At 30.0% G+C, this 11,501-nt stretch overlaps 3 protein-coding genes across 4 annotated transcripts; 2 read left to right on the plus strand and 1 right to left on the minus strand.

The window, feature by feature from the left end:
* Nucleotides 1-1,081: 1,081 nt before the first annotated feature.
* On the plus strand, nt 1,082-2,299 carry LOC145968590 (uncharacterized). The gene is made up of 3 exons (XM_083094164.1): nt 1,082-1,488; nt 1,604-1,797; nt 2,039-2,299. The coding sequence occupies exons 2-3, from the start codon at nt 1,613-1,615 to the stop codon at nt 2,259-2,261; spliced, it is 408 nt and encodes a 135-aa protein (XP_082950290.1). The 5' UTR covers nt 1,082-1,488; nt 1,604-1,612; the 3' UTR covers nt 2,262-2,299.
* A 557-nt stretch (nt 2,300-2,856) lies between these two features.
* On the plus strand, nt 2,857-5,192 carry LOC145968140 (cilia- and flagella-associated protein 20). Its single transcript, XM_083093406.1, has 4 exons — nt 2,857-3,019; nt 3,229-3,420; nt 3,742-3,974; nt 4,485-5,192. The coding sequence occupies exons 1-4, from the start codon at nt 2,936-2,938 to the stop codon at nt 5,011-5,013; spliced, it is 1,038 nt and encodes a 345-aa protein (XP_082949532.1). The 5' UTR covers nt 2,857-2,935; the 3' UTR covers nt 5,014-5,192.
* Nucleotides 5,045-6,801, minus strand: Taf9 (TBP-associated factor 9). 2 transcript variants are annotated; one of them, XM_083093407.1, is made up of 4 exons: nt 6,529-6,801; nt 5,841-6,290; nt 5,591-5,656; nt 5,045-5,388 (listed from the first exon to the last, which is right to left on the minus strand). In XM_083093407.1, exons 1-4 carry the CDS (start codon nt 6,665-6,667, stop codon nt 5,243-5,245), a joined length of 801 nt encoding a protein of 266 aa, XP_082949533.1. In that variant the 5' UTR covers nt 6,668-6,801; the 3' UTR covers nt 5,045-5,242. The 2 variants fall into 2 exon arrangements, with proteins under 2 accessions (XP_082949533.1, XP_082949534.1); XM_083093408.1 differs by lacking the exon at nt 5,591-5,656 and having other exon boundaries at nt 6,529-6,796.
* Between the last annotated feature and the right edge of the window lie 4,700 nt (nt 6,802-11,501).

Below are 11,501 nucleotides of genomic sequence, written 5' to 3' on the forward strand. Positions count from 1 at the left end.
TATTTTGAAATCTGAGATTCTGTAAAAACTACAGAAGTTTTAGGCTCGATTTTTCTCTTTGAATTCTAAGGATACTTATCAAATTATTTTTTAAATACAAAAGCTCTTGGATTTTTTAGAGAATCTTCAAATTGCTTAGATCTTAAGAATCTTCGAATTCTTGAATCTTTAATTTTTTCATTTATTTTTTTAATTTTCTGCCTTTCTTCTTGGTTTCTTGACTTCCGGATTTTTTAATGTATGAAGTTCTTTTTTAATGGATAAAAAATGTAAGGTCTCAATTGGTAAAAGAAACTCATCTTTTACATCTGAAGAGTTTATTTTGAAATTCGAGATTCTGTAAAAACTACAGAAGTTTTAGGATCGATTTTTCTCTTCGAATTCTAGGGATACTTGTCAAATTATTTTTTAAACATACAAAAGCTCTTGGATTTTTTAGAGAATCTTTAAATTGCTTAGATTTTAAGAATCTTCGAATTTTTGGATCTTTAATTTTTTCATTTTTTTTTTAATTTTCTGCCTTTCTTCTTGATTTTTTGGATTCCGGATTTTTTAATGTATGAAGTTCTTTTTTAATGTATGAAGAATGTAAGATCTCAATTGGTAAAAGAAACTCACCTTTTACATCAAAAGAGTTTATTTTGAAATTCGAGATTCTGTAAAAACTACAAAAGTTTTAGGATCGATTTTTCTCTTCGAATTCTAGGGATACTTGTCAAATTATTTTTTAAACACACAAAAGCTCTTGGATTTTTTAGAGAATCTTCAAATTGCTTAGGTTTTAGATTTTAAGAATCTTCGAATTCTTGGATCTTTAATTTTTTCATTTTTTTTTTAATTTTCTGCCTTTCTTCTTGGCTTTTTGGATTCCGGATTTTTTAATGTATGAAGTTCGCAGAGGATCGATGATAAAATAAATCCTCTAATCTTAGAAATTATAATTTTTTAAATTATTAAGAGCTCTTGGCATCCCAATTTTTGAATTTCTTGTTATTTATAATTTTTTCGAATTACATGGATTCGATTCTCGGAGCTGGAGTCGGCCATCGTAAGAAGCATTATTTTCGACCGACATTTTACGAATCGCCTCATCGTCTGCGTGAAGAGTTCAGTGCTCCGTGAACGACTCGGAATAAGAATAAGCCGAATCTCTTTATTGATTTACCTGGAAACCAAATCGATATCCGTACGAGGCACAGGCGCTCACTTCGTTACGAATCGGACAAACTTTCCTCGAATCGCACCATTGAGTTTGTCGCCCGTTTGGCCGACCTGCCAAATTCCTCGGTCTCCCGAGGACGATTTTCGCGAGGGGAGAAAAATTGCGGTTTCGCGAGAGAAGATGTGATCTTACAAGAATTCTCCTATAGTGAAAGAAAAAAAAATTATTAAAAATTGTCCTTGTTAAATCAGTAACATTTATTTTAACGACAAATGAGTCGCTAATGCAATTCTCATCAACTCGAAAACTTTCCGTCAATCTACAAAGTACGCGAAGATACTTTCAAGTGTAATTTTATGTGAATCGACCAAGATATGTGAAATCGATTTTCATCGAATTTAAAAAAGTAAAAGCTTTTGCTAAAAAAATTAACTGTGTCAGATTTCAAGAATGAATAAGGAAGACGATCTGGAAGATGAGAAGTTGGAGGAACTCGGAGGTCCTCGAGATACGAAGGAAAGAAAATTTGCCGCCTATCGCAAGTATCTTATGAAGCATATGAAGCTGTTTCCGGAATTATATCGAAGCGACGTCTCGATCCATCCCAGCTACACCGATTTAAAAGTCTTGCCTTAGTAAGAGTTAATTTATTGAGCCGATTAAAATTCAAATTTATTAAATAAGACACATTACAGAGAATTAAATACAGTTATATCGACATAAAAAATGTGATGACTTTCGTTTTATTAAATCAAGAAGATAAAATTGCAAAATTTTTTACCGAGATCTTAGAAGAGCTGCTTCTTTTTTTATGGAATCTGCTTAATTTTACGACGTGTATAATTGACAATTAATCGTATTTCGTTATTTTTAAAGTCACGTGGTCTGCAGACATCGTGTGCAAAGGATCAGGCGGCAGATTTCTCGGCAACTGAATCGTGAGATCGCGCACTTTGCCATGATCCAGATGTTCGCTCTCGACGGTGTGAGAATCGATCGCGTCTTCAGCGTCGGTATGTCGCCAAAGATGTTGATCGTACCGGATCCGATGACGGAAAAGGAGAGGCGTCGACTAAACGAGCTTGTTCGAAATATCTAACAGACTCCTTTGTATACAATTTCAGCGAAAATAAATTGTCTTATACGTTCTCAAGTATTGTTCTCAATTATTACCTCTTACTGCTTCTTGAAATTTAAAAATAAATATCAATTTATTCGAACTATATCATTATGTCACTAATTCTTTAATTATTTTTGCAATTATGATTGGTGAAAATTTTAACTATCTTTTTAATTTTATATTAATTTTTAATTTATCAAATTATATAAATTCATAAGAAATATATAATTCATAATCTAATCTAATCTATCAATTTATATAAAATTTATGTATGTGTATATATATATATATATATATATACATATATATAAGTAATAATATAAAGTAATATATATAAGTAATATATAATTATAAAATATAAAATTATAAAAATTATATAAGATTTAAAAATCTAAAATTAAATCTAGAATTAAAAAAAGTAATTTTAGTAACTGTTTTTATTTTCTGAGCTTATTGTTAAATGTTAGAAAACCATTAAATAATTTTGTTTTAGTTTGCGGATAAAATAATTGTTTAATTATTGTTTCATTCGCATTAAAAATTTTGAAAGGGACGTTGGCGGTTAATGGAAAAGTTCGAGAAACAAAAGAAAGAACTTAATTTGACATCTGTCAAGTTGAAAAGACTCCAATGATCGAGCAAAGTTTCTTGCAATGTTCCGAAATACTTATCAGGGCGGGCTTTTATCCATCTTGTACAGCTGCGGTTCATCTCCTCTGGAATTATGGGACATGCATGTTAGCTTTTTTATTAATTCGTCTAAAATTTGAACGAAAAATATTATTAAAAAATATATTTACAGCTTTCTAATTATATATATACTGTATATATGCCATAATTTTTAAAATACTCGTGTTACATGTGTGCAAAAAACACTTTATTTTTATAAATAATATACATATATAATTAACATATATTTATAGGTTTGCATTAAATATTTTTTCAGGTGAAAAATGGATACATACGAAGAATCACAGACGAGGAAATAAAATCGTTGGCGTTAGAAATAGCCGGCACTAATGTAGCCACAACCTACATTTATTGTCCACCAGATCCGAAGAAGGCGTTGGGTATCAAGCTGCCTTTCCTTGTCATTATCATCAAGAATATGAAGAAATATTTCACATTCGAGATAACAGTAAAAAAAAGCCCGTGTGAATACATAATTATTAAACAAGGCTTCCAATTTTCTTTCTCAAACAAGAGGTTTCCCATTCTTTTTCGCAAACCTCTCCACAAGCACAAGAACCTTTTCATTCCACGTTTAAATAAGAATTCCCATTTTTTTCAACAAAAATACAACGCTTCTGTGCAATTTTCTTTTTAAATAAAACTTTGTATTTTCTTTCTTAAATAAGATCCTTTCTACTTTGTTTCTACTTTATTTTAGTAATTAATTAAATTTTGTTATTTAATTATTCTTCCTCGAATATGTAAATAATAATTTATGCGTAAATAGATATTGGACGATAAGGATATACACAGGAGATTCCGCGTGAGCAATTTCCAGAGCACAACACGCGTCCGTCCATTTTGCACGTCCATGCCCATCGGGCTTTCAGGAGGATGGAATCAGATTCAATTTAATCTGTGTGACTTCACACGACGAGCCTACGGCACGAATTACATCGAGACCACTAGAATGCAGATCCATGCTAATTGCAGGATCAGACGAGTTTATTTCGCTGATAGGTAAGAAATTAAAACACATATCGTTTGATCTTTTATCAATGATTAACTTTAATACACGATCAATTAATTTTGTAATTAATCAATGATTAAATTTATAGCATAGAAATTTAATGATTAACGAATTGTAATTTAATTTGATTTATCTTTTAATTAATTCAAGATCTCTCAGCGGATACATTTGATCAAACTTGGTATCATAAGAAGTATTTATGTGAAAAATTAAGCTAATAATAAAAAGAAAATTAAAAAATTAACTTAAATTAATATAATTTTGTATAAAATAATTATTAATTAAATATAATTATAAAATTATTAATTAAATTAAAAATAAAATTATTAATTAAATATAATATAAAAAAAATTTTATAAAATAATTATTAATTAAATATATAAAGTAATTTTATCTACAATATACAACTTTCTACAATATACAATTTTCTTTGGCAAGCAATGGTTCTTTTATATTTTTTTCAAAAGAAAAATTAAATGAATCATAAATGTTCCCTTTAGACTTTATTCCGAGGATGAGATAGCGGAGGATTTCAAACTCTTTTTCCCGATACATCGTAAAAAATGTGTTAGAGAAGAAAGAGTACCAGAGAAACCTAGGGTACCACCTATCATCACGAAGGAACCGATTATCGAAACGGAAGTGAAAGTGGAGGAAATGATTGAATCACCAATAATTCCAGAAGAACCTTTAATTAAAGATTTAATCGAGGAAGCAGTACCTGAAAAGATTGAAGAGATAATTACAGAAGAAGTCGAAAAAGTAATGAAAAGAGATAAAGAGGAAGGAGAAGAGGAAGAAGAAATAGAAAAAGAAAAAGAAGAAGAGGTAGAAGAAGAGGAAGCTGAAGTGAAAGAGGAAGCTGAAATTAAAGAAGAAGCTGAAATTAAAAAAGAGGAAGCTGAAATTTTTGATGAAGAGAAACAAACTGAATTAACAGATGCTATTTACGAAGATGAAGATGAGGAAAGAGCTATAGATACATCGAGATTGGAACAAGATTACATGGGAGACGAGATGGAAGATTAAAAGAGAAATATATATACGATTATACAATAAATATTTGTCTTGTATAATTTTATTTTATATTGCTTAGACTTTATAAATTCTTTTCTTTTTATATCGTTTTAACAAGGATTATAACTATTGTAAAGACTTGTATGGTTCACGGATTGTTGCAAAATTTCAAATTATAAAAAAAAAAATAAGTCCGAGAATAAACTAATTGTTAAACGGAAAATTATTTGAAATCGAGAGATTACGGTACGTCGTAGTCATCATCCTCTCGCTTCCTTTTCAACGTTTCGTCAGTTTCCATCTTCACGGTTGGCAACGTTTGAGCGGAGCTGATTTGTATCTTCGGTTTTGTTACTTGTGTCTTCACCGTCGCGGTGCTGGTCGTTGCTGCAGAAATATTTATATTAATGCAAACACAAACATGTCTAAATTAAATTAATTTTAGATGTAATTAAGTTTAATTCCACAAAGATAGAATATATTAAATTTGATTTCTCAAGAATGAACAATATGTGGAGTTTATCGTGTGAATATTCTTATAATTATGCACACATTTCATAAGAAATTTTATTTTGTATTAAAATCTTACTTGCTGGAGTTCTAAAGGATACACGGAACGGTATGGAGGAATGGGACTGTAATAAGCGGAAAGAAGCTTGGATCCCAAAAAGAAAAATGGATATTTTAAAAGATATATTTACATTAAATAAATAAATTAACTATCTAATTGATACATCAATAAAAAATAAAACAAAAGAGAAGAAAAAACAAGGAATAATTATTGTAATTAATAACATTATAATTATTAATCATTATAAATTACATAATATATACATTACCTGTTGAAAATTTCAAAACTGGCTTTGGTATAGAAATACTTTGCGTTCTAGCGACAGTAGCAAGTGTGCCAGGTCTTTTAACGATTGATACCCCAGTTTTGTTTCCCTCCACTTTTGGCCTCGATTGTCCACCAGACTGATTATTGCCAACCAATGAATGCGCAGGTTTTTGAACAACCTTTTTTGTCGCATTTTTGAGTCTGTAATTGGTTCCGTTTAAGCAATATCGATCCGGTGGTAATCTGAGGCCGTTATTTGGCTTGACAAACGGTAACGGAATGTTGTTTTTGGCGCGTGCCACCTCCAGCAATACATCTCTGGGTGGTGGATTCGTAAACGAACGCTCTAGCTGCATCTTAACTGCTAATCTGACATCATCCAAGTCGATAAACTTCTTCTTGGCATGATTCGCATATATTCTGCTATCATCCAATATGCACGTAACATATCCTGTCAAAAAATTATCATTCATTTATTAAATTTAAAGATTCTTAGAATAAAGGAAAAAAAGAAGAAACAATAAAATGAAAAAAATAATAAGATATTCTAGTGCAGTGAGCTTGTATCATATCAAAATAGCGAATCATGTGAAAATAATAAAACTAAAATAATAAGATATTGAAATATAAATATTAAAATAATGGCGAGAAATGAATAAAAATCGTTATCATAGAGTAAAAAAACTTACGATATGTAAATTCCAACAATTGATTGATCACTTTAGGCTCGTAATCCGTTATTCCCATATCCTTCATGATTGACATGATGACTTGAGCATCTTTGGGAATATGTTTAATGTGGCTCATGGTTTTCGCTTTCTCTGACATATTTTTCTTCACCAAGTCGGAATAATTTTTCTTCAAGATCTGTCGTAGATGTCATAAACAGAACATTGCATTTTTTGTATCGGAGAGAAGTTTCAGGGGTTATAAACGCGTTTTACAACCATAAACATAGACACAGAGATGCTTCGCTCAGCTGCCTGAAAGCGCTGCATAACGTGAACATGAACTACGAAGCCAAATCAACAAACGTTTTCAGTGGGTAACACACAATTTCGGGTTGTGTTCCATGCTACGTGCACGAAATGTCTGTGTGGTCTCTCTTTCTCTATCTATTAAGTATAAATAGTTATTACAATATATTACCCGATATTATATATTAATTATATATTAATATTATTATTATTATATATTAATATTATTATATATATTATTATATATTTAATATATTAATATAATTATATATTAATCACACATCATCCATCACTACCATCGCCACCGCCATTACTACGTAATTTAATATAGTTTTTACCACAAAGATTCATCATTGAAAACAAATTATAACAAAAAATATTCTAGTTTATTTTTAAACATTAAATACTATAATAAATATTAAAATTAAAATAAAAACGGCTCAATAATAATAATAATAATTAAAAATTAATTAAAAAATTGACAAGTAAGAGCCAGTAAAAGGCGCGGTAATGGGAGGATAAGAAAAAAATCTTCCTCTTTTTTTTAATCATTAATATATTAATATATTAATATTTCAAATATATATATTAATATGGTAAATATGGAGAAGAGGTACAACCTTCATATTTATCCTTGAGTGAATTCTAAGACGATTTTTCCTTTGGCAAAATTTTGCCCGAAGCTTAATTTTTAAATTATAAGGGAAAATAGTTAATTAATTACGGAACGTGAATCGATATAGGCGATTACGTGAGGCGCTCGCCGGGATCAGCTGATTGCTATACGCCTATACGTGATGAGTATAGCAATCAGTGTGTGTGTGTGTGTGTGTGTGTGTGTGTGTGTGTGTGTGTGAGAAAGAGAATGTGCATGTGTATACACACATGCACGTTAATTCTCTCTCTCTCCCCCCTTTCTCGCTCTCTCTCCCTCCGTCATTTCTCACTCACTTATTCTTATCTTGTAGAAATTCTTCATACTACTGATAAATAATTGTTACACGTTGATAACAATGAGACGTTTCCCTTATACATACACTCTGACACACCGTGTTAGACGAAAGCGAAGTTTTTTCTTTGCTTCGTTTTCTCTTATAATTTAAAAACTAAGCTCCGGGTAAAATTTTGCTAAAGGAAAAATCGTCTTAGAATTCACTCAAAAATTCGATATTTTAAAGATAAATGTTTGTTTAGAATCACCCTACATATACAAGGTGAGTTAAAAGTATGTTAATTTGACCTTTACAATGTTATTGTTCTTTACAAAAGATGTTTTACATATCCTCCATCATTTTTAACACATGTCTGAGCACGACGTGACTGGCGCATTCGTTCGAAAACATCAGGATTTTCACGGGGATTATCTCGAAAGCATTTTGAACACGTGATTCATAGATCCTCTTTATTATTAATTGGTGTTTGATAAATGACATTCTTCAAATAACTCCACAGATAAAAATAGTGAAGTCAGGTCCGATGATCTATGTCCATTCTATAATAAAGCATTTGCGTCCATATGTTCATATTTATTCTTCTTTTTGTATCCAGAAACACGCTCACAAATTTTTAAAATATACTTTTGACTCACCTTGTACGTATATCGTCAATAGTATACTATATCAAGTAAAATATTTCGGCAATAAATTAATAATAACATAGATTGTTCTTTGCAATATAATGTGCTAATGTTTATGTGCTTCGACTCTGTTATCATTTGCGCGATGATGAGGAAAGTAATAGTACGAGACACTACCTTAAATTCTTTTTTTTAACGCAATCGCGACTATAGGAAAATTATTTGCTACGATAATATGAATAATGAGAAATTAATTTTTATAAATAATATGTAACATATACAGGGTGTTCTAAAAAGGTATGTCAAAAATTTAAGGAGATATTTCTCACACCTAAAGGATGAAAAAATGTTATATAGACATAGGTGCGGAAATGCTTATTTCAGAAATTATGTTAAAAATACTGTTAGCTGTATTACTTACACAAGGAAAAATTTAGGATTAATTATTGTAGACGACAATCGTTTAATTAGGCTTATTTACATTTGGTTTTAATGTGACCTTGAGTATGTTACAATAAATGTTGAAAATGTTCACCATTTTCCTGAATACAAGCAGTGACACGTCGATGCATCGATTCACGGACATGTTCAAAAATGCCACCAGTGCGTGATATTCAAGATCTTCGTGACCGTATCACTGCAGGTTGCGAGACAATCCGCTGTACGCCAGGCATTTTTGAACGTGTCCGTGAATCGATGCGTCGACGTGTCACTGCTTGTATTCAGGAAAATGGTGAATATTTTCAAAATTTATTGTAATATACTCAAGGTCACATTAAAACCAAATGTAAATAAAACTGTGTAAAGAAAACACATAATTGTTTCGAAAGAAGAATGTAATTTGCAATTAACGATTACATTTTTTTTCTTAAAAATAACTATGTGTTTTCTTTACACCAATTGATTCCTCTCATTATTTTGTACATAAAAGTATTAAGGTGAGGTAATCGAAAAATGAATATTTTACGGTTTATGTAAAATTAAGACACGATTTCAAGCCTCATAACTCGGAAAGTACTTAATGAAAACTAACTTAATTATAGTTTTTTGGAAGACTCTCGAGATGAGCTACAAGAATATGCAAAAGCATATAGGGTGTCCCGCTTAAAAAGTTGGAGATGACCTTCACGTGACCTTCAGGTAACTCTTCAAGGTCAAACTAATGGCACCATCTTATGTTCTCTTCCCCTCGAAACCGTATCTGGCAATCTGAATATTCCTATTATTATCGATTTATTTATTCGTCGCGAATTTTAAATCGCGATTTATTTTGTAATTTAATTGTTGATTTACATCAAAGTTTGTTCTATTTTTTCACATTTTGAATATTTCCTTTGATGACCTCTACTAATCTCTACTTCAATAAAAAAGAAATAAATAAATACTACTAATCATTTATATATATATATATATATATATATATATATATATATATATATATATATATACATATATATATCGGCATTTTTTATTGATAGAATGATGAAATTATTTGGTGCACGTCCAATATAAGTTTCATTTGATAGATATAAAAATGTTCTAAAAATTTTATATATATTAGGAGTATAACTAACAAGTTCCCGCCCCTCATAATTAGATGGCTCCAGCTGCAAATGTAGTGAAGTTAAGCATTTGTCAATAAAATTGAGTGCGCAAAAATTCATTTTTTGTGAAAGAGATATTTTTTAAATTTGAGTTAATTTTCGATTTAAAATGGAACATGATAAGTTGTTTTTTCGACATGCACTTCTTTACTACTTTAATTTAAATAAAACTTATGTTCATAAACAATACGGACCACAAAATGTTTGTCAAAATATTTTCGCGTATCATCATTTGTGTGATAATAATTATGCCACGCGCGTGTCTATTTATCGTTTCGATTATCATATTATAATGATTACGCGTATCGGGCAATCTGAATATTCCGATTATTATCGATTTATTTATTCATCGCGTTCTCTCGCGAATTTTAAATCGCGATTTATATTGTAAATAAATTATTGATTGACATCAAAGTTTGTACTATTTTTTCGCATTTTGAATATTTTTTTGATAACTTCTACTAATCTCTACTCTAATAATATTACTAATTATTTATATATATATATGTCTATATGTCTATATGTCTATATGTATTTATATACAGGGTAGACCATTTTAATCAATACACGCGAATATCTCAAAAACACTGCATTAAATCGAAAAATGCTTCAGATATAAGTTATATGGCTTGAAGGGGGACATAAGATGATATGATCCCATTGGTTTGACCTTGGGTGGCGTTGTCAAGGTCAGGGCAAGTTCACTTTGGATTTTTTAAATGGAACTCCCTATGTTTTAATACATATTCTTGTAGCTCATCTCGAGAGCTTTCCAAAACACTATAATTAAGTTAGTTTTCATTAAATATTTTCCGAGTCATAAGGCTTGAAATCGTTTCTTAATTTTACATAAACCGTAAAATATCTTGTAAAATATTGTTTCTTCGATTATCTTACCTTAATACTTTTATTTACAAAATAATGAGAGGAATCAATTGGTGTAAAGAAAACACATAATTGTTTCGAAAGAAGAATGTAATTTGCAATTAACGATTACATTTTTTTTCTTAAAAATAACTATGTGTTTTCTTTACACCAATTGATTCCTCTCATTATTTTGTACATAAAAGTATTAAGGTAAGATAATCGAAAAATGAATATTTTACAAGATATTTTACGGTTTATGTAAAATTAAGAAATTATTTCAAGCCTCATAACTCGGAAAGTACTTAATGAAAACTAACTTAATTATAGTGTTTTGGAAAGCTCTCGAGATGAGCTACAAGAATATGTAATAAAAAATAGGGAGTTCCGTTTAAAAAATCCAATGTGACCTTCCCCTGACCTTGACAACGCCACCCAAGGTTAAACCAATGGTACCCTCTTATGTCCTCTTTCGAGCTATATAACTTATGTCTGAAACATTTTTCGATTTAATGCAGTGTTTCTGAGATATTCGCGTGTATTGATTAATATGGTCTACCCTGTATATGTATATATATATATATATATATATATGTTATAACAATATATATATATATTATTAGGGAAATATTTTATTATAT

Source organism: Camponotus vicinus, unplaced genomic scaffold (genome assembly GCF_025532165.1).
Source record: "Camponotus vicinus isolate PSW18456_S1 unplaced genomic scaffold, iyCamVici1.0 SCAF_3, whole genome shotgun sequence".
In the NCBI taxonomy this organism is placed as follows: Eukaryota; Metazoa; Arthropoda; class Insecta; order Hymenoptera; family Formicidae; genus Camponotus; species Camponotus vicinus.

Coding starts and splice junctions, on each gene's coding strand:
- Taf9 (XM_083093407.1), bottom strand. CDS start 6,667: ATGTCAGAGAAAGCGAAAACCATGAGCCACATTAAACATATTCCCAAA. Junction 6,291..6,528: donor ATTGTTGGAATTTACATATC/GTAAGTTTTTTT, acceptor ATTTTTTGACAG/GATATGTTACGTGCATATTG. Junction 5,657..5,840: donor AGTTTTGAAATTTTCAACAG/GTAATGTATATA, acceptor TTGGGATCCAAG/CTTCTTTCCGCTTATTACAG.
- LOC145968140 (XM_083093406.1), top strand. CDS start 2,936: ATGTTCCGAAATACTTATCAGGGCGGGCTTTTATCCATCTTGTACAGC. Junction 3,421..3,741: donor ATTTCACATTCGAGATAACA/GTAAAAAAAAGC, acceptor ATGCGTAAATAG/ATATTGGACGATAAGGATAT. Junction 3,975..4,484: donor CGAGTTTATTTCGCTGATAG/GTAAGAAATTAA, acceptor TGTTCCCTTTAG/ACTTTATTCCGAGGATGAGA.
- LOC145968590 (XM_083094164.1), top strand. CDS start 1,613: ATGAATAAGGAAGACGATCTGGAAGATGAGAAGTTGGAGGAACTCGGA. Junction 1,798..2,038: donor GATTTAAAAGTCTTGCCTTA/GTAAGAGTTAAT, acceptor TTATTTTTAAAG/TCACGTGGTCTGCAGACATC.